This window comes from Thalassophryne amazonica, chromosome 18 (assembly GCF_902500255.1).
Source record: "Thalassophryne amazonica chromosome 18, fThaAma1.1, whole genome shotgun sequence".
NCBI lineage: Eukaryota > Metazoa > Chordata > Actinopteri > Batrachoidiformes > Batrachoididae > Thalassophryne > Thalassophryne amazonica.
The window spans coordinates 19,494,308-19,516,443 of NC_047120.1; the positions used below are offsets into that span (position 1 = coordinate 19,494,308).

General features: G+C 44.6%; 1 protein-coding gene across 1 annotated transcript; it reads right to left on the minus strand.

The window, feature by feature from the left end:
• Nucleotides 1-4,834: 4,834 nt before the first annotated feature.
• On the minus strand, nt 4,835-14,145 carry LOC117530541 (histamine N-methyltransferase-like). Its single transcript, XM_034193435.1, has 6 exons — nt 14,009-14,145; nt 11,022-11,074; nt 7,774-7,881; nt 6,108-6,238; nt 5,931-6,024; nt 4,835-5,208 (listed from the first exon to the last, which is right to left on the minus strand). Exons 1-6 carry the CDS (start codon nt 14,143-14,145, stop codon nt 4,835-4,837), a joined length of 897 nt encoding a protein of 298 aa, XP_034049326.1.
• Nucleotides 14,146-22,136: the final 7,991 nt, after the last annotated feature.

The window sequence follows — 22,136 nt, forward strand, 5'->3', positions numbered from 1 at the left end:
AAGCTGTTCATGAGAAGAGCTTAAACTTTGCTTAAAACCTTGTTTGTGTAAATGCTAAACTGAGATGGTATGTAAAATATAGCAAATTTGTCTAATAAAATTCAGAGTTAAAATTGACCTGGGGGTCTGCTCTGTGTCAGCCTGATCCTGTCAGATCTCAGAAGCTAAGCAGAGCAGGATCTGGTTAGTACTTGGATGGGAGACCTCTTTGGAACACCAGCGACTGTGTGTTTCTCCAGGTAAACCTGGAATTGCATCAGGAAGGGCATGCGGCGTAAAACTAGTGCCAAATACCATTGCAGATCTGGCTGTATCTGCTGTGGCGAACCCGAACGAAACCGGGAGCAGCCGAATGAACAACAACTACTCCTCACACGGGACTGGGAAAAACCTCTTTGAATGATCCATGAAGTCAGTGGAACAAGGCGAGGGCAAGCAAAACTCCAAAATCCAACTCCAACAGCAAAACATCTAGCAAATCCGCAACATGTCGATACAGTTTGTTTCCTTATAAACAAAATTTGGCGCGGAGCATCTGAACGACAGTTCCTGTATTGGTCACATGATTTTTTTTTCTTAAAGCGATACATGCACCAATATGCGGTTTCACTCGTGTGCTCGTCCCATCACTACCTCTGTGTATTGTGAGTTTGTGTTTTGACATCAGTGGCATCTCCCCCTGTGGCCAACTTATTATCTCAGCTCAATTTGGAGTCAAATTAAGATAAAAATAAAATTCTGTTTGAGATATACTCTTGATCTTGGTCTCACTTTAAGCAGGATGTAATTCAATTAGGCACGAGTCATTTCAGAAATAAGAGACTAAAAAGGTATTTTGTACCGATGTTGCAGACTGAAACGGTCCCCCTAAAAAATGGTCCGCCCTGCCACCACTGTGCATGCGTCATGAGCCGCAGTTTACCGATTATCACCTCGTTTCTGCTTAAAACTGCATTCCAGTCATCTATCTCAGCGACAGATAGGGGGACCGTTCAGTCTGTGTCACTGGTGTCGTAGACTGAACTGTCTGCCCCTTCCATCTGCCCATGCATCATTTCGGACCATAGCAGCACGTCTGAGCCGGAGTCTCTTCACCCAAAGCAATTAAATGGATTATTAACCATCACATGATAAATGTAAAACCTCAAATCATTCTAAAGTCAGTTTTAAGCAGAAACGGGGTGAAATTCCATGACGCTTTGAAAAATCTGACAAACAGTGAACGCATCAGCTAGCAGCTTTTTTTTTTTTTTTTGCCATGGCCCTCTGATCGTTCTCCTAACAATCTTTGGCCCTACCATCTGAGACTGCTCTGCCCTACGATTGGATATTGGAAAGCCATGTGACGGTGAACCAACTCCGATTGGACGCTCACATTGCGCATGTCATCACACAGCTTATATGAGGAGTACAAAGATGGTGGATGGCTGGCCAAAAGTCCGCGGAGTTAAGAAAAACAGTAAAATATTGATTCCAAAAGTTGAAAAAACGCAATTTACTTGTGATACCATCCCTCCTGTTGACACATGGCACTGTCCATGCATAACCATAGCAGCGGTATCAAACAAGGATTTTGGCAGGATAGGTTTGTCCTGGTAAATGTACAAATCATCATGAAGGAGAGCACCTTTTGTCAACCATGAATGTTTTTCATTGTGTGAGGCGTCATGTGTGATTTGAGTACATCAAGGTCAATGAATGGTGTGGATGTTAGGGTACTAAAGTAGATATTAGAAACACCATGATGGCCAGTAGCAGCTTCTTTTGCAACAAAGTCAGCTAAGTGGTTGCCATTGGAGACATAATCAGTACCCTCGGTGTCTGCTGCACATTTGCTAAGTGCAAGAGCAGAAGGGAGAGTGATGGCATGCAGTAAATCAGTTAAAAGTTTGGCATGTGTGACAGGCTTGCCTGTGGAGGTAACCATGCCACGGCGTTCCCATTGCTTAGCAAAGAAATGTACAGCAGAGAAGGCATACTGACTATCAGTGTAGATAGTGACTGGTTGTCCTTGTGCCAGTGTGCAGGCTCTTGTAAGTGCAATCAGTTCTGCAGCTTGTGCAGATATGTGTGACAGCAGCTGACGTGCTTCAACAATGTGGTCAGGCAATTTCACGATAGCATATCCTGTTTTCGTTTCTCCTTTTTCATCTTTGAAACAAGAGCCATCAACAAAAAATGTTTCACCTTCTTGCAGGGGGACATCAGTAAGATCTGGTTAGGGAAGTTGCAATTGAGTGGTTTCAGCCACACAGTCATGTGGTTCACCACAGTCAGCTGTTGGCAACAAGCTGGCTGGGTTCAAAGTAGAACATCTTTCAATGGTGATATAGGGTTGTGAAAGCAAAGTGGCTGTGTAACTTATTTGTCTGGCTGCGCTCAAAAAGGTTAATTTAGATTGGAGTAGCAGAACGCTAACTACAGCAGCACAGATGGCTTGTACACATGGAGGCAAAGCTCGGGCTACAGGGTCCAAACGGCGGGAATAATAGCCCACAGGTTTGTACTTGCCTCCATGGTTGTAGCAAAACGGCAAACATAAAACCATTTAAAGAATCCACCATAAGGGTGAAAGGTTTATCATAGTCTGGCAGAGAGAGAACGGCGGAATCAATTAGTTCTCCTTTCAAATGTTCAAATTGGACTTCAGCTTCCAAGGTCCAAATGATAGTATCAGTCATTGCCATGGGGGTTGAGTAAACGTCACGTCTTTAACAGTCACCCCGTAACTGTTTTCTAATTTGACCCTGTCAAATTTGACCTTAGTCCTGACCCTGTCAGACCATAAAAGAATTTACTAATTTGACCCCGTCAAATTGACCTTAGTCCTGACCCTGTCAGACCATAAAAGAATTTACTTACTCCTCTGTCTGGTTCGTTGATTTTTTTCCTGTTCGGATGTCGTCAATCCAGCGTTGCGGTCGGAGGTTGACTTCTAAATCACCGGCCTGGCGGAGAATTCACTCCCTGGGACTTTCTTTTGGCCTCCCTGTGGAGCTGGCCGTCGACGGGCTTCGGTGTGTCTCCTTCCTTCCGCAGCAACTGGGTATGTTGATATCCGGGTCACGGCACCAGGAAATATGTCAGGTTTGACCTCGCCTAGACATACAAGAAAGAACTTGAAAGAAGTTGAAATGTCTTTCATGAGCTTTGCAAAGGGGAGACACAGCAGAGGCTGGCAGCTTGTAAGTGCAGTTCTCCAACTGTGTCATTCTGTGCAAGGCCCTTTTATTGTGTGTAAAAAAACAAAGATAAGGGTGGGGGGCTACATGAGTTCACGGTTACAACATGTGCTATTAGTCATGTGCAGATACATTTGCAATCAACTGAATCATTCTGATCTTAGGTACAGAGTGAGTGGTTTTGCTGAAGCTTGCTAAATGTCAAACCGTAAACAGGCTGACCTAGCTGCTGCAGCTGTGCTATCTATCTGGGAATATCTGAGAGAAACAGTTTGCAGAATTTAAGATACAAATAAGAGCAGATGTAATAAAAGATAATAAATGATAATCATGTTTGTACAGTACATTTTATCTAACAGATGGCTGACCAAAAGTCCGCGGAGTTAAGAAAGTAAAATAAATTTACAACAGAAAACCCTGAATATCCGTAAGACTATTTGTAGGTCCGTATGACTCTGAAAAATCCATATAGGTTGACATGTATGATCGCTTCTGCCGCCTTTTATGATGAAATAATGCTGAATTTGTGTGGAAATGATTGTTGTACAAAAGCTTCAGATCTGTCGCTGAGATGGATGACTGGTGTGCAGTCTGAAGCAGAAACGAGGTGATAATCCGTGAACTGCGTCATCGGGGGACCGTTTGGTCTGCGACACCAGCAGTAAGATGCTATTTATTTTGACTCTCTGCGTTCTTATTTGTTCAATCCAAAACTGGACTATGATACATTAATGAAAATATTGATATGAATTAAGAAATATTTAAGATAAACCAAATGCTGATTTTAGACTCAAGGATAGCAGATCTGCAGTGTATTCTCACTTTTCTAAACTATAATAATATGGCCATTATTCAATGAAATTTGTCATCTCCATCCCAATTGGGTGATTCTTAGACTACGGGCACTTATTATGTCCTTTGATCATATTGTATGAAAAACAGAAAAAAGGGGAAATTTCACACTTTTATAGTTATCTTTACAATGAAAGTGTGTTAAGAAATTTGTTCTAGTAGTCTATGATGACTTTTTCACCTTTTTTTCAGCATCATTATATGCAAATATTGCAGTTTTGTGCTTGTCTCACACCCAGACTTTTGATCTTCAATGATAAAAATTAATGGTAAAGAAACGTTTTTTCTAATGTTTTAAAATATCTCTGAATAAAATATCAGTAAAATAATCAAAACATAATTGGGGTATTCAATGTCATACAACTGTTGTGACTTTTTTAAACAAAATGTAGTTGTCCCACACTATTGGAGTAATTTCCACCACAACACTGTAATATCCCTTTAAACAGTTTGTATGAAAGATTGTTTGGGTAGTTTCTATGGAGATAAACAGTGACATCAGAGCACATGTATATAGCACCAAATCACAACAAACAGTTGCCCCAAGGCACTTTATATTGTAAGGCAATGGTGTGGTGGAAATTACATTTACAAGGCCAATAGTGCCCGGAGTTAAAGAATCACCCAATTACAGACACAATCCAACCACTAGGAGCAGTGGGCATCTACAGTCCGGTGCCCCTGGACCAACAGACCCTAAATATTATTCACATTTTTCTCAACAATCAGTGTTTAAAATAAAAACACGCCATCATTTCTCTTTACTCAAAATATGAAATTTTACTCAATTTGAAAATGCCTCAGCATTTTGAGAGGGGAAGGGGGTCAGCAATGAGCGCTCGCAAGTTGTTGTTGAAGATAATTCTGCCATCAGACTCAGTGCTGCAGTCTGGGTGCCGCAGAAAAGCTAAGACGCTGGATCTGAGCTCAGATGAGGCTGTCTTACTGAAGTCCAGCACTCCAGTTAGAAAATCAAGCAGCAGCTCTCCTTTCTCGGACCCCTCAGAGAAACACTCTGTGATATCCATTTGAGACAGCAGCTCATAGCTCTGGTAGGTCACTTCTCTGGAGTCCAAGAACCTTTTGACGTCTTCTGTGGTCACCCACCAACTGGTCCCACTGTTAGGCAGCTGGTCCTTGTAGGTCTTCCCCAACTTTGCCCAACCACTCTCACCTGGAATAAGGTGTGCAAAGAAAGCAACATCAGCTTGGAAAACTATCCACATCTCAGTTTTACAAGACACTGTTTGGTGAGAATTTGAAAAGGAGAAATACACAAGTTTGGTCAGTTATTTGCTGTATTGTCTGGGGGTTTTGTGGGTCACATTCTTACCTACAGAGCTCCCTCTATAGCTTGGGAGTACACGTTACAAAAAAAAAAAAAACACCTCATTGCCTTGACCTGTGTGTGACCCCTTCCTCTGTCATGATTGTGAACATGTAAGAAATAAAGTCTTTGTTGGTTTGTTCTTATAGCTGCCAATTCAACGGGGGTTGCTATTGTTGTGCCATAAAGCAGCAGACAGCCATCGCACTGTCTTCACTCAGATTGACAGTCACCATGTCTCATCCATCGGTACATGCAGACTTCTCATTTATTTTGGTGTTGCCTAGCTGGTGGCATAGCAACTCTTTCTTGTCTCCGGCAATGATGCAACTTTTCTTTAAGACCCTTTCCAGACAACCCCTGATGTGCAGCAAGTTCATTTTGTTTTGAAGTGGAGAAATCCACCTCGAACAATCAGATTTAACAAAGTGTTCACCAACATTTCACCCACTGAATCAAAACTTCACACATTCTCAAGAAATATTGGTCTCTACTTTTTCTGGGTCAGGCTCAAACCTCTCAGTCAGCCCTCATAAAATGCTTTGATGATCACATGTTAGACCACTTACTAGAGACAAGAATGAGAAGGATCTTGCCATTATTTTTAAGGAGACTCTGGTAGAAGGTGATTGTTGATTCAAGGTCCTCCATATAGTACAGCACCTGTCGAGTCCAGCAGACAAATGAGAGGAGAACCGCATTCATGGAATAATCATACATGATACCACGAAAACAGAAACACTAACCTGGATCATATGGATGAAGTCAACCTTCTTGGTTATTTTTTTCACTTTCCAGCTCTCCTCAAACTCAGAGGCAGTCATCATGTTCCAGGAAAACTTGATGTAATCTAAATCTGGTCTCTGTGACACCAAAGCTACACACACACACACACCACACTTTATTTAGATTAACAATCAGCTTTATTGGCAAGTATGTTAACAATAAACTGAGTTTTGCCTTCTTGTTCAGCTCCTCCTTCACCACAATTGTCCAGTACAACATCAGACCACCCCAATCTGTCTGCCAATCTCCCTGACTCGTGAACAAGACCCAGAGATACTTAAGGGCCCCTTCACACAGTGCAAATACATATAACTCAGGGTGACTCACTGTGGTAGAGCTCGTATGAGCGCACCAAGAAACATTGCGCCAACGGGCAGGCATGCACGATCCGGGTGCAACGGTGTCTTTTGAGCAGGAAACAGTGCGAGCAGCTGCACCACATCACACTGCTGATGTGGAGAAGAGAATAAAATAAACACCAGCCGTGTAATTAGTGAATATCAATGGGTTGATGTAAATGATACATAAAAGAGGACGCAATACAAAAACCCTGCGGGTAAATAAGATGTCATTCACAGTTTTCAAACCCATAAGCTCTGATTACCAGATGGAAACTTTACCACTGCACTACCATCACTGGCCTGTAAACAGTGTAGAAAAATGTCTGAAATCAACAAAGACATGGACGAGGTGCACTGTGTCCGGCTGCTGCAGAGGCGAAAGATGTTTTCTATACGAGGAAAGCAGGCAGAGATACACACATCATGGAGGAATGTTGTAAGTTCATGTCCTTTCAAACACAGAACATGTTCTCAAGCAACTTTGTTATGTGGTCATTCATTTTCGTTATGCAATTGCGGCTGTAGGTATTGTCATAATTTATGCAACTGTCCTCGCAGTTGTTTCTGTGTGTTATCCAGCCGTCAGTGTGCTGCGAGCAGCTGACAGACCTGGTTGTCCAGCTCCCCATGTGATCAGATGTGTACATACATATAAGCATTTGATGTATGTAAGTGTACTCCCCCCCCAGATGTGTTGGGGGAGACACATGCACCACGTGTGTGGCATTTCTAACTCCAGTCATGGAGGCACTTAGATTTCACATCCAGCTCAGTGATCATTTGCTGACTTTTTGTGATGATAGTGCGAATGGCCACACATTTTCTAAGTGCCATGTGAGCAGTGTTAGATGTTTGTGCGTGTCATCTGGAATTTGGCTGACACCTGCCGTGAGAGGTCTCAATGGGTTCGTACAGCGCACACACACACACACACACACACACACACACACACACACACTGTCTTTCAGCCACTGGTGTGCACAAATAGTTGTAACAACAGCTTTATGATCCGTTGGAAGCAGCTACGAAATTGCATGTTTTACATACGATTCCTGCTTCATGCACAATTCAACCAAATTCACACTGTGTGAAGGGGCCCTAAGCTCCTCCACTGTGGGACAATCGCTCCCTTGAGCTAGAATGACAGTTCATCCTTTTTCGACAGAGGACCATGCTCTCAGTAGGGCTCACTAAATAAAATGCTGGAATATATTTTGGGGTGTGGGAACATGCAGGTGCAGAACTTGTGATGTGTGAGAGAACTTTGCATCCGTGTCTCGTCTACCTCTGTACTTATGTAGTTGCTGGCTGTTCGGCTGCACCACCTGGTTTTCCAGTGTCAGCCATGGATACTTCTGATGGATTGCAGAAAGCAACTCCAGGTCAACTTCACCTACAGTGTCAGACAAGATCAGGTAAAGTACACAGACTGGCTTTGACATAACTGAGGAAACACCACACTGTCAAAAAAAAAGTTCAATTAAAAAACATGGAGTGTGAGTTTTACAATTAAACTCTTGACAGTGGTTGTTAGGGCAAAGAGTTTTCACAGCTGCAGCCATAAACCACAGCACATTTACAGAAAGTTATGGCAGGGATCACAGACTATTTGATTAAGAAAATGAAGTAGAAACAGCTGTATTGTTATTGTACAAAGATGAATACGAGGTCTGTTAGACGAGTATCTGACTTTTTTTGTAAAACCTGATGGATTTGAATCACGTGTGCTTGCATGAGCCAACCTTGAACCTTCATGCGCATGCGTGAACTTTTACACACCTGTTGATTGCGTCAGTTGCTGGCAAGCACCATTTGTGTGAGGTCGTGTGTAGCGCTCTCGGCGGATTTTCATTGCAAGGAAAATGGCGGAATGACTGGAGCAGCGCTACTGAATCAAATTTTGCCAGAAACTGGGCGACAGCCAGGTGGAAACCATTCATAAGATTCAGACAGCTTTCGGTGGCTTTTCAGTCGTTTGACTATCCGAGAAATTGTGGAAGAGGTGGCATCATTTTTCGGAGTCCAGCATGTCCTGTGAGACTTCAACATGAAGGTGTTTTTGCTCCACCGTTAGCAGCTTCAACGTAAATTTCACCGCCACTCTTTTCATGGCCAAATTTTCTGTCACAGTGGAATGTGCGGAAAAAGTGCTGATGTCCACCTCTTCCGCAATTTCTCGGATAGTCACATGACGGTCCCGCATCACCACAGCGTTCACTTTGGAAATGATCTGGTCATTTCAGCATGTTGATGGCCGCCCGGAGCGCGGCTCGCTCTCCACCGTTGTGTGGACATCTTTAAACCAGTTGTACCGCTCCTTAATCTGTGTGATGCCCATAGTATTGTCACCGAAAGCTGTCTGAATCTTCCAAATGGTTTCCACCTGGCTGTCGCCCAGTTTCTGGCAAAAGTTGATTCAGTAGCGCTGCTCCAGTCGTTCCACCATTTTCCTTGTAATGAAAATCCATCGAGAGCACTACACACGACCTCACACACGCAATCGACAGGCGTGAAAAAATTCATGCATGCACACGAAGGTTCAAGGTTGGCTCATGCAAGCACGCTTGATTCAAATCCATCAGGTTTTTGCAAAAAAAAAAAACATAAAAAAAAAAGGTCGGATACTTTTCTAACAGACCTCGTACATACAGTAAAATTTGTCCTCTGCATTTAACGTGTCCAAATTACAGTTAGACACAATCCAGCCACTAGGAGCAGTGGGCAGCCACAGCCCAATGCCACAGGACTAATTCCAGATGTAGAGATGCTGGCTTGGTCAGGGGCAGAGAAAGAACCATGTTTTTGATAGTGGGAGGAAATCCAGACACAGGGAGAACATGCAAACTCCACACAAAGAACCAGGTGGGAATTGATCCCACAGCCTTCTTGCTGTGAGGCAATAGTACTAACCATTAATCCACTGTGCCTCCCTATATACTGGGCAAGCCATGTTTGAAGTCACCTGGAATAGCTGATATGATGCTCATATCTGGGTGTGGCCATGTTGGCAGCACTGACTGACTACACTGTGACAAACCCATAAATGAATAAGAGTGGAGCCTGGGTGGCAACACACAGGCTAAGAGGCCAAAAAAAAAAAGCTAACCATGGTTGGGGTGTTTATTAAATCATATTTTGGGGACTGCATGGTGGTTCTCAATACAGTGTGCTTTGGTGTGGGCAAGGGTTCCAGCTAGGACCATTTTAGTACCAGGTAATTTATGTTCTCACAGGTCATGGTGGGGGCAGAGCCCCCTGAAGCTATAGGGTTTTAATGTTATTGGCAAGCCCTATTTTAAGTTGTTTTAGATGCACTGAAAGCACGAATAATAGACAAAAAAAAAAAACACACATTATGTTGTAATATCAAAGTTATTTTTACATGTTTCTGTCAAAGTCTAAGTTAATAAAACTAGAAGCACTCAGAGTGCAAACCTCCACCAAGGCCATGGGGTCACTGACGTCATAACGTCTACACGCCGTGGAATCATTGAACCTAAAAAAGTCTAACAATGATGTTTGCTCAGTAGTAAAAAAAAGTTTCATCTGCTGTGACTGGATAGCATGTATCCTTAGCGCTTGGCATCACAGTTTATTGCAACTTGCACCTTTCCCAGAAGCTACTGTCATCTGAGCACTGATATTGATATTGCACGTGCTTATAGACAAAAACAAATGAGACAAAATTCAATTTATTATTCAACTAAACTGCAAATATGATTTTTTTTTTAACATTTATGAAACACTTCTCTAAACAAGGCCATAGGGTCACTGACCCTAAAGAGATTCCCTCCTTGGTACAGTGATCTATTTTTTTTGTCTCTTTCTCTAAAACTGTATATAATAATCATTAGATTATTAATATATAAACAAAAATAAATTTAAGAAATATTACAATTTGAAAACAAATGCACCCGAACGTGATGACAGCTGCAACTACTTAATGCTAACTTTTAACATTGAAAATGCCATAGACATGCTAATGTGTTAGCATCGGGATCCAGATTGTGATCCAGATCAGCACTAAAATTTAATCACTTGTTCCTCTTGTCATTTCCAACCACTCCACAAAATTTCATCAAAATCCGTTCTAAACTTTTTGAGTTATCCTGCTGAAAGACAAACAAACGCGACTGAAAACACAGCCTCCTTGGCGGAGGTAATAATGTTGAAAATGTTAAAAAAAATATATATATATATATTTGATGGACATAGCTTTTGCTCTCTTCAAAAATGACACTGTACCTTTAATCCAATGAAGCAGGCAGTTTCTCTTATGAGTTCTGTTTTTCTGTTCTGTTTTTCTGTTTTTCTGTTCTGTTTGTCACACTTTAAACATGTTTAATTGGACATTTTAACATGAACTTGAATACGATTCTGCTCACTTTTGGAGCCACCCTGAAGCGGTCAGTCAAGGAATTGCAACATTTTCTTCTTTCGGGTGGGCTTCATTCAAGACCATCGAAGATTACCACTTTGTGTCGCTCGGTGACTTATTGTGTAAATTATCATGCAAGTGTCTTGTTTTTTTACCTGCACCACTTCCTACTCCAATGACACCGATATGAGATTTCCCCTCTGCAGTGCTGAGGAAAGAACAGATAAGAATAACTTTATTATCCTGAAGGAAATTATTTGGCTAGAGTACCAAACAGTAAGCATTTTTTTATACAATAGCTGCAACAAAAACATTTCCACAAGATGTTCGCCACTATAGCACATAACTGAGTAACTGTCATTATGTATTCATCCTGCACAAGGGGTAGGAATTATACAGTCTGATTGTCAGAGGTAGAAAAGATCTCCTGTGGCCTTCTGTGTTGAGAAAATTGCATCAAGCACAAGTCTCGATCATAATGTAGTGTTATAATTCAGTGCTGTATTTTTTGAAGTATAACCTTGTTTTTGTATTGATGTCTGTATTTGGCCAATAAATGAACTGAAGTTCTTTTGGATTTTCCATTTTTTCTAAACTTGGGGCCACCATAGAAGACTTGATATGGATCTGCATGTTAATTTGGCACACGTTTCTTACTGGATGCATATCTTAAAATAGAAATGATTCTTCAAAAATATAATAACAGATCTGAGTTCATAAGAAAGAAATGGGGGTCTAATCCAGGACCACAGTCTGCCTATTGGTGATGGCAAGTCTAGGGATTAAAGTGGTGGGCTTTAGACAAGAGGTTCATTGGTTAAAAGCCTTGTCAGTTCCCCCCTCCAAAAAATAAAATATAATTTAAAAAGGGGGGGGGGGGGGGGGTCTTTTAGGCAAGGTCCTTCATCTCCAAGTTGCTCTTAATGCGTCTGAGCACTTTGCATGGTAACATGTTGAGCATCTGCTTCAAATGGAAGAGTACTACAGAAATGCATTGTTGCAGCCAGTGATGCCGGTAACGCGTTACTCTAATCTGACCACTTTTTTTTAGTAACGAGTAATCTAACACGTTAATCTTTCCAAATCAGTAATTAGATTAAAGTTACTTCTCCAAGTCACTGTGCGTTACTATTATTTTTGCATTGTGGGTCGATAGCAGCATTAAACTTGGTCCGTGGGCAGGAGGTTGGGGTTTGACTGAACTGCCCACTTTAAGCGAGCTGTGAACTTTTAATCCGCAGTTTTCTGTAGCAGCTACGACTCGTCCTCACCTCTTAAAGCGCGGTGACAACAGCACACCTGCACTGAGCTTTACAAAGACATTTTTATGCTTTTTTCCTCCTTTATTTTGAATTCTGAGCTACTCCGTATCTGCTCGCTAAAAACAGCTGATCCTCCGCGACGCATCAACAACTAACATTATTTTCCACTCAAATGCACCTAAACTCTCTTTCTGAGGCAAGCATGATGTGAAAACGCAATAAAACATTCTTACCTGTAAATCTGGTCATGTTTTCTGCATAAATAAATGTTATCCATTCTTTGTGCTCAAACGCCAAAGCAGGGGCGAATCCAGATGGAATGGGGGAGGGATGTGCCCCCCCCACAACACCGCTAGATTAAAGGTCAAGTTTGAAGCCTTTTTTTTTACTACAACTACTAATACTACTTATAATAATTTTGACAAGTAAAATGTTTAGAGAGATTTTGTTAGAAAGTATTTAATAGTTACATTTATAAACAATGTAGGTTAGAAATGATAAGTTTTACTGTTACAGTGCTGTCAACAATTAAATATGAGGGCAAGAAAGAGGTCTTTATTTTACGTTTGATAAAACAAGTATTCATTTTCATTGAAGTCAAGAAAGGGTGACTATAAAGTGAGTTTTGGCAAAACAGGTATCATTGTCATATTGAGGTGGCAGAGGGTTGTTGTCGGCAACTGGGGAAAGAAACTAGTAATCTAACTTAGTTACTTTTACAATTGAGTAATCAGTAAAGTAACCAAGTTACTTTTTCAAGGAGTAATCAGTAATTGGATTACTTTTTCAAAGTAACTGTAGCAACACTGGTTGCAGCACACCGGGAACTAGAGACAGACTCAGATGCAGTGAGGCAGGTTTCATGACAAAAACCAAAGAACAATTTACTGAAAATGTGCTGTTGAGGTGGATACGCTGGAGACCAGGAAACCAGTTGTAAGGACGATGAGGGGGTAGTGACAGGGTGCTGTCTTCACTAAGGACAGGGGTGTGATCATGATAAACTGCAGGAATCTGAGAAATCACCTGGGAGTCAGAGGGAGGAATGTGGGACTGACTACTGGGAAAAGTGAATCGCAAGTAGAGGGAGTGGCACCTCTCGCTACATTGGATAGCACTGGTAGACCAATCCATGGATGGATTGTGATGGTGTAACCACAGGAGCACATACTGTACAAATATTGAATGCTTATGCGTTCAATGGTACAAATATTAGTTCATGCAATAAACTGTAGTATTTTGTTTTATTTGTCCCAATCAGGAACATTTGCTGTGCAGACAACCTAAATACAGATGCACTTTAAAAACTTCCATTGATGAGCTGAACACCATGAAGCCCAGTTGGAAAATAGGAGAGAAGTGTCTTCAACACCACAACATCACCTGCTTCTAAATAAAAGGCTCTTTAAACAGCAACCATTTTATTATTTTTAAAAAGCCGTTTCAGTTTATATTTTAACAATAAATGAATGGATCATTAAAAATGTCCACAAAATCAAAAGACATTTGCACAAGTAGAAGTTCTCCCCTCATTGTGCACAATTTTTCAACATTCACAATCACTATGGAGGTGATCTGGATCCAGATTCTGGCTCAGGATTTCACTTTATAGTCTTTTAAGGATTATGTCAAAACTACTATAGGGATTCTCACAAGATTTGCACCACAGATAGATATTAGGGCCCGGAGACTCCACTCAATTCTGAAGGTGATCTGGAGCTGGATGTCAAAAATCTGATTGTTGATAGTCTCACACACACACACACACACTCAGACTGACAGCTTCAAAGACCTTTGTATCAAAATCAAGTCCAACCTGTCTCTCATCTGTGCACTGCCAGTAATGGGGGTTCTTTTCAATTCACAGTTTTGTGTCTTACCTGGACAGGAGGTCTGGGAGGATCTTGTGGATGAAGTCGTACATGGCTTGATGCTCAGAAGAGCACTCCAGAAAAACCTCAAAGGATTTCTGCCAGTGGCTTTCATTGTCAGTCAGATTCCTGAGTGTTGATGCCATGTCATATATATAATCTGCCAAAATAAAAAGAATTACTTAAATGCACATAGTTAAGAAATGTATCACACTGCAATAAGAAAAATGTGTCATTTTCTTATTTAAGGTTGTAACCTTTTGTAGTTAGTGTGAAGTGGAATATTTTAGTGGGAAGTTACATTATATAGGTCCTTATCAGCACCGATTTGTTTGGACAGTTTAAAATGGGCAGGACATGTACATTATAAACAATGTTTGAAACAGTGGAGGTGTTATGTGGGCCGCTGAAGAGGAGGTACTGCTGGCCCACCACCACCAGAGGGCGCCCTGCTTGGAGTGCGGGCTCCAAGCACGAGAGGGCGCCGGACCCTGAAGAAGTGACAGCTGTCATTCATCCCCTGCACCAGCTGTCACTCGTTCATCATCATCATCACCATCTTAAAAGCCGGATCGTGACTCCACCTCCTCGCCGAGAAATCGACTACCGTGAGGTACTTTCTCTGCTGCTTAACACGTTGTGTAGGATTCTGAACTTCTGTTGCAGCCGGTATCCTGTGGTGTTCACCCTTATCTGGGAAGTGGCGTGGAGCGTGACGACGACAACCGCGCTACAGATAAGTGGTCACACTAGGAGCTGCACGAGTGTGTGATTCGGAGGTGGAGGTTCTCCTCCTAACTGTGTACAGACTATAGACCACTGAGTGTAAGGATTTACACTCATTCATCTTTTCTCTGCTTTCTGCCAGCAGTACCAGGGTCGACAGCCGAAGACAGAGGTCACCTGGGGATTCGGGACTTGGCGGCTCCGGTGTTCTTCAGACCGTTGGTGGTGGAGGCCGTGTGGGACGCGGTCTCTCTCTCGTCGGGGTCTTCTATCTTCGAGCCTGCCCACACGTCACCTGGTGTTCATTGACTTTGTAATTTCTGTACGTTTAGTTGTGTATTGTCACAACAGTAAATTGTTACCTTTTGGCTTACTCATTGTCCGTTCATTTGCGCCCCCTGTTGTGGGTCCGTGCTACGACACCTTCCCAACAGGAGGAGCCTCTTGATCAACTCCTCCCCCAATATCAGAGTCCTCCACATGAGTACATTCAGGATCTTATCTTGCAACTGTTATTTTCTGAACAAATCTGACTTTGTGATTCCAGACTAGAATTCATGCCTCATTTATAGGTTGTGTTCCATCACTTTACAGGTGTGACTGGTAATGAGACATGCAAAATTTGTCGACAGTGTCACTACACTCCAGTCATACGACATTTTGTACAAAAAAACAACAACAACAAAAAAAACAACTTTGAACTCATCTGTGACTATGTTTACATGCAGCCAATAACCCTTTCATAAACGGAATATTAGCAATAACCCGGTTGCGCACGGCCATGTAAACACCCGCAAAAACTCAAATATGCTCATATTCCGGTTTTTAAAAACCCGAATATGACCCCTGGTTACTCCTTTTCTAACTCGAATGTCAGGTCATGTAAACGCGAATCGGAATATCCTCATAGAAAGGAACATTATTTTATGTTCTGCGCATGTCCTATCCGCAAGGAATCTTGGTCTTTTGAGTACGGCAACTACTTGTGTCTGGTGCATGCAACCCACCGGACACCACAGAAGCAGAGGTAAACAAGCATGGGGAAATCCAGACGCAGCAGCACAGCACCACACTTTTGGAGCGAGGAGGAAACCGAGTACTTCATTAGTATCATGAAAGACATGAATATAATGTCTTTTATTGATGGGAGAAAGTACAGAGATAGCGACATTTACAAGAAGGTGGCTGAAAAGTTACGCGAAGCAGGATTTGCATGAACTCCAGACCAAATCAAGCACTGCTGGAAAATGTGCATCGCTGTTTAGATGGGGATATTCCAAATGATACCAGTGACCATGTATACAGGAGTAACTGTCTGCTTAAGCTTGTAAACGGGTTATTCCTAATGATTCAGAAACCGGAATATTGACCTTATCCCGAATATTAACGGCATGTAAACGTAGCCAGTGTTGTAATGCAAACAAGGTGTATGCTAAACCAGGAAGACCTAGTTTCCGTCAGTATTAGCTTCATCTCTAACAGCAAGCAGCTGATCCACAATTTAGTTGTTAACCACACAACCAATGGGAAATGCACACATATAAGATGTCAGTTCAAATTGACCTTTGTACCGTTTGCATATGCAGGCCAGAAATGCGAATCATCCACTGTCCATCCAATTTCTCCTTAACATGCCTTCTTTATCAGCCCAGCCAGGGCCACCCATGATGTACCTCTGGCATGGACTGAAACATTAATCTTTGCGACTTGATCAACTTACGGGTTGGAGATACTGTCCCTTGTGTGTTATATACTTCATATGTTTTGGTACTCAATTGATTAAGTGGGGAGGTGAAGGTCTAGTGGTTATCCACTGGGCTTGAACTAGGCGGACCCTTGGTTGAAACTCCAGCCAGACTGGGGGAGGGGGACCACTAAGGGCCCTTGGGCAAGGTGCTTAGTCCCCAAGTTGCTCCTGGTGTGTAGTGAGCACCTTGCATGGCATTGTGTGTGTATATACGAGGTCTATTAGAAAAGTATCCGACCTTATTATTTTTCAAAACCCATATGGATTTGAATCACGTGTGATTGCGTCAGACAAGCTTGAACCCTCGTGCGCATGCGTGAGTTTTTCCACTCCTGTCGGTTGCGTCATTCGCCTGTGAGCAGGCTTTGAGTGAGGAGTGGTCCAGCCCCCTCGTCGTCGTTTCATTGCCAGGAAATGGCGGAATGATTTGGGCTTTTTTTAGGCAGCTGGAAACCATTAGAAAAATTTATCTGCCTTTCGGTGAAAATGTTATGGGCTTGGTAGAGAATAAGGAGTGTTACTGTCGCTTTAAGGATGGCCCCCAGCGGCTGTGGGGCGAGCCGCGCTCCGAAGCTGCCATTAACAGGCTGAACGACCATTTCATTTCTAAACGGATGGCTGTCTGGATCCGTGACCATCGTGTGTCATTTCTCTGGTTATCACAAGAGCTGGACATCAACCATTTTCCGGCAGATTTCACTTTTAACAAGAGATTTTGTCATGGAAAGCCGAGCGGAGGCTTCGCGCATCACGATGGATTCGCTATTGGAGCGAGACAAAACCACCTCCGTTTTGGTCTCACAGAACGGCTTTGAGATGGCGTTCAGACAGCTGTCGGTGGTTTTTCCATCGAGTGATTAGCCGAGAAATTGTGGAAGTGCCTGGACATGCTAGAACATGTCCCGTGAGGCTTCATCATGGCGTTGCTTTGCGCCATGCGGCACCGCCACGACGCGCGAAGCCTCCGCTCCTCTTTCCATGACAAAAACTCCTGTAACAGTGGAATGTGCCGTTCATTTCCAAACTGGATGCTGTGTTTTATCCGGGACGTCGTCTGACTAGCACAGGAATTGTGAAAAGACGTGGACATCAGCACTTTTAGGGGAACACTGAGACAGACGTGCGGTGGTGCCGCATGGCGCAAAGCAACGCCGTGATGAAGCCTCACAGGACATGTTGGGGCATGTCCAGCTCATGCTCAATTTCTCAGATAATCACACGACTGAAAAGCAACCGACAGCCGTCTGAAATCCACCTGAAAGCCGTCCTGTGAGACCAACACGGAGGTGGTTTTGTGCCCCGTAATGAACGGCTCCGTGGCGCGTCCCTCCACTTTTCTTTCCATGAAAAAAACTCCTGTAACAGTGGAATGTGCCGAAAAAGTGCTGATGTCCATGCCTTCTGCCTTTTTGTGAAAGTCAGACGACGTCCCGGATCAACAAAGCCTTCACGTTGGAAATGATCTGGTTGTTTCAGCGGGTTTTGAGCTTGTCGATCGGCGCTCAGAGCGTGGCGCGCTCTCAGCAGTTGTGGGCGGTCTTTAAACCATCTGGATCACTCCTTAATCTGTGTAATCCCCATAAAATCATCCCTGAAAGTCATATTAATTTTCCGAACAGTGTCCACCTGGAGGTCTCTCACAGTTTCTGGAAAAAAATTGACGCAGCAAAGCTCCAAATAGTTCAGACATTTATTTGCAATAAAAAAATGACGAGCGGACCAGTGCTCACACAAAGCCTGCTCACAGGCGAATGACGCAACCGACAGGCGTGAAAAAACTCACGCATGCGCACGAAGGTTCAAGCTTGGCTGATGCAATCACACATGATTCAAATCCATATGGTTTTTGAAAAAAATAAAAAGGTCGGATACTTTTCTAACAGACCTCGTGTGTATATATATATATATATACACTCAACAAAAATATAAACGCAACACTTTTGGTTTTGCTCCCATTTTGTATGAGATGAACTCAAAGATCTAAAACTTTTTCCACATACACAATATCACCATTTCCCTCAAATATTGTTCACAAACCAGTCTAAATCTGTGATAGTGAGCACTTCTCCTTTGCTGAGATAATCCATCCCACCTCACAGGTGTGCCATATCAAGATGCTGATTAGACACCATGATTAGTGCACAGGTGTGCTTTAGACTGCCCACAATAAAAGGCCACTCTGAAAGGTGCAGTTTTATCACACAGCACAATGCCACAGATGTCGCAAGATTTGAGGGAGCGTGCAATTGGCATGCTGACAGCAGGAATGTCAACCAGAGCTGTTGCTCGTGTATTGAATGTTCATTTCTCTACCATAAGCCGTCTCCAAAGGCATTTCAGAGAATTTGGCAGTACATCCAACCAGCCTCACAACCGCAGACCATGTGTAACCACACCAGCCCAGGACCTCCACATCCAGCATGTTCACCTCCAAGATCGTCTGAGACCAGCCACTCGGACAGCTGCTGAAACAATCGGTTTGCATAACCAAAGAATTTCTGCACAAACTGTCAGAAACCGTCTCAGGGAAGCTCATCTGCATGCTCGTCGTCCTCATCGGGGTCTTGACCTGACTCCAGTTCGTCATCGTAACCGACTTGAGTGGGCAAATGCTCACATTCGCTGGCGTTTGGCACGTTGGAGAGGTGTTCTCTTCACGGATGAATCCCGGTTCACATTGTCCAGGGCAGATGGCAGACAGCTTGTGTGGCGTCGTGTGGGTGAGCGGTTTTCTGATGTCAATGTTGTGGATCGAGTGGCCCATAGTGGCGGTGGGGTTATGGTATGGGCAGGCATCTGTTATGGATGAAGAACACAGGTGCATTTTATTGATGGCATTTTGAATGCACAGAGATACCGTGACGAGATCCTGAGGCCCATTGTTGTGCCATACATCCAAGAACATCACCTCATGTTGCAGCAGGATAATGCACGGCCCCATGTTGCAAGGATCTGTACACAATTCTTGGAAGCTGAAAATGTCACAGTTCTTGCATGGCCGGCATACTCACCAGACATGTCACCTATTGAGCATGTTTGGGATGCTCTGGACCGGCGTATACGACAGCGTGTACCAGTTCCTGCCAATATCCAGCAACTTCGCACAGCCATTGAAGAGGAGTGGACCAACATTCCACAGGCCACACTTGACAACCAGATCAACTCTATGCGAAGGAGATGTGTTGCACTGCATGAGGCAAATGGTGGTCACACCAGATACTGACTGGTATCCTCCCCAATAAAACAAAACTGCACCTTTCAGAGTGGCCTTTTATTGTGGGCAGTCTAAGGCACACCTGTGCACTAATCATGGTGTCTAATCTGTTGTGTGGGCCGCTGAAGAGGAGGTACTGCTGGCCCACCACCACCAGAGGGCGCCCTGCCTGGAGTGTGGGCTCCAGGCACCAGAGGGCGCTGCCGCCTCACGAGAGCAGCCAGGGTGACAGCTGTCACCCATCACTGGACACAGCTGTTCCACTCAGCACGGAGGTATATCAGCAGGACGGCGTCTCCACCTCAGTGCCGAGATATCGCCTTGAGATAGAGGTAAACTACTCTGCAGCATATTCTGTATATTTGATAATACGTGTTAAACCTTTCAGGACAGCTGACTACCGAAAGCCAATTGCTTGGATAAGTACTCACTTTCCTGTTTTAACGTGACGAGAGGTGGAGGCGGCTTCTTCCCTCTCCGTGTTACTGGGTGCAGCCGCATCCACACCTGTGTGTTTGTTGCTCTCTCTTGCCAGCAGTACCGGATCCGACGAGCGGAGGCAGTGGCCACCTGGGACTTCGGGACTTGGCGGTTCCGGTATTTCCAGGGTTCGGTGGCAGAGGAGATCTGGGTGGTTCCGGTTCGACTCGGACGGACGTCTCCTACCTTCGAGCCTGCCCACACGACACCAGCAGAATTCGGCTTAATCCCAAATTGTTGATTGTTGTATTGGTTGTGCTCGTTTCACAACAGTAAAACTTGTTATTTACCTTCTCCATTGTCCGTTCATTTGCGCCCCCTGTTGTGGGTCCGTGTTCCTACACTTTCACAACAGGATATCTCGGCCAGCGTCATGGATCCCGAGGGGCGTCAACCGGCTGTTGAACGGCCAATGGAAGAACAGGACGCGCAGGCGTCCGCAGGAGGGGTAATCGGTGAGTTGCAGCGGATCCTCACCGCTTTCACGACTCGGTTGGATTGCATGACCGAGGAGAACGTCCTCCTGAACCGCAGGGTGGAGGCTCTCGCCGCGCAGGTGGAAGCACGCCCCCCGGGCGCCGCTGCGGCTCTCCCTCCCGTAGATCCTGTGCGTAACGTTGACGTTCCACTGGTTGTTCAACGACCTCTCCCTCCTTCCCCGGAAGCATACATAAGCCCTCCAGAGCCGTACGGAGGCTGTGTGGAGACGTGCGCGGATTTTCTGATGCAGTGTTCGCTCGTCTTCGCACAGCGTCCCGTTATGTACGCGACCGATGCTAGTAAAGTAGCTTATGTCATAAACCTGCTTCGCAGTGAGGCACGCGCTTGGGCTACAGCGCTCTGGGAGCAGAATTCACGGCTCCTTCTGACATACGATGGGTTTGTGAGGGGGCTCAGAACCGTGTTCGATCACCCTAATAGAGGAGAAACCGCTTCAACCGTGCTACTGTCAATGAGACAGGGGCGCCGGAGCGCAGCTGTTTATGCAGTCGCCTTCCGCATCGCGGCTGCGAGATCCGGCTGGAATAACGCTGCCCTCCGCGCCGCCTTTGTAAACAGACTGTCTTTGGTTCTCAAGGAGCACCTGGTGGCTAAGGACGAACCGCGGGATTTAGACGGGCTTATCGATCTTGTCATACGGTTGGACAACCGGTTAGAAGAACGTCGGCGGGAACGAGACGAAGGGCGTGGCCGGGCACGCGCCGTCCCTCTCCCTTCCGGTTCCGACCGCGCTCCACCTTCCCCACGCTCCACGGCCCCTGCGCTCCGTGGGGCCACAGCTCCCCCTACTGACGAAGCTATGGACACGAGTAGGGCAACATTTAGGGCACCAGCTGCACAGAGGAGACGGGCCCATGGAGCTTGTTTTGTTTGTGGTGCACTAGAGCACCATGTGAGAGACTGCCCCGAGCAGTTACAACACCAACGCCCGCCCCTAGAGACTGGGCTAGGGGTGGGTCGAGACATTCATGTGGGACACACCCACATTGCTACACGACTCCCAGTCACGATCCTGTATGAGGATTTAACCCTGAAGGCCCCAGCACTGGTGGACACGGGCTCTGAGGGAAATCTGTTGGACTGCAGATGGGCCAGGGAGATAGGGCTCCCTCTGGTGGCACTTACCTCGCCTGTGCAGGTTCGAGCACTAGATGGCTCCCTGCTCCCTCCGATCACACATAAGACACCACCTGTAACGCTGGTGGTGTCAGGAAACCACCGGGAGGTGATCGAGTTTTTTGTGACTCAGGCCACTTCCCGTGTGGTTTTAGGCTTTCCCTGGATGTTGAAGCACAACCCCCGGATTGATTGGCCGTCCGGGGTAGTGGTTCAGTGGAGCGAGACCTGCCATCGGGTGTGTCTAGGTTCCTCGGTTCCTCCCGGCTCCCAAGCTAAGGAGGAGGTCAGAGTCCCGCCCAATCTGGGGACGGTGCCGGTAGAGTACCACGACCTTGTCGACGTGTTCAGCA

What these genes read in the sequence shown, in the direction of transcription:
- LOC117530541 (XM_034193435.1), bottom strand. Translation starts at nt 14,145, where the DNA reads ATGGCATCAACACTCAGGAATCTGACTGACAATGAAAGCCACTGGCAG. An exon ending in CTCCCAGACCTCCTGTCCAG is followed by an intron (nt 11,075 to 14,008) that starts GTAAGACACAAA and finishes TTCTTTCCTCAG; the next exon opens with CACTGCAGAGGGGAAATCTC. An exon ending in CCTTCTCATTCTTGTCTCTA is followed by an intron (nt 5,209 to 5,930) that starts GTAAGTGGTCTA and finishes ACCTTATTCCAG; the next exon opens with GTGAGAGTGGTTGGGCAAAG.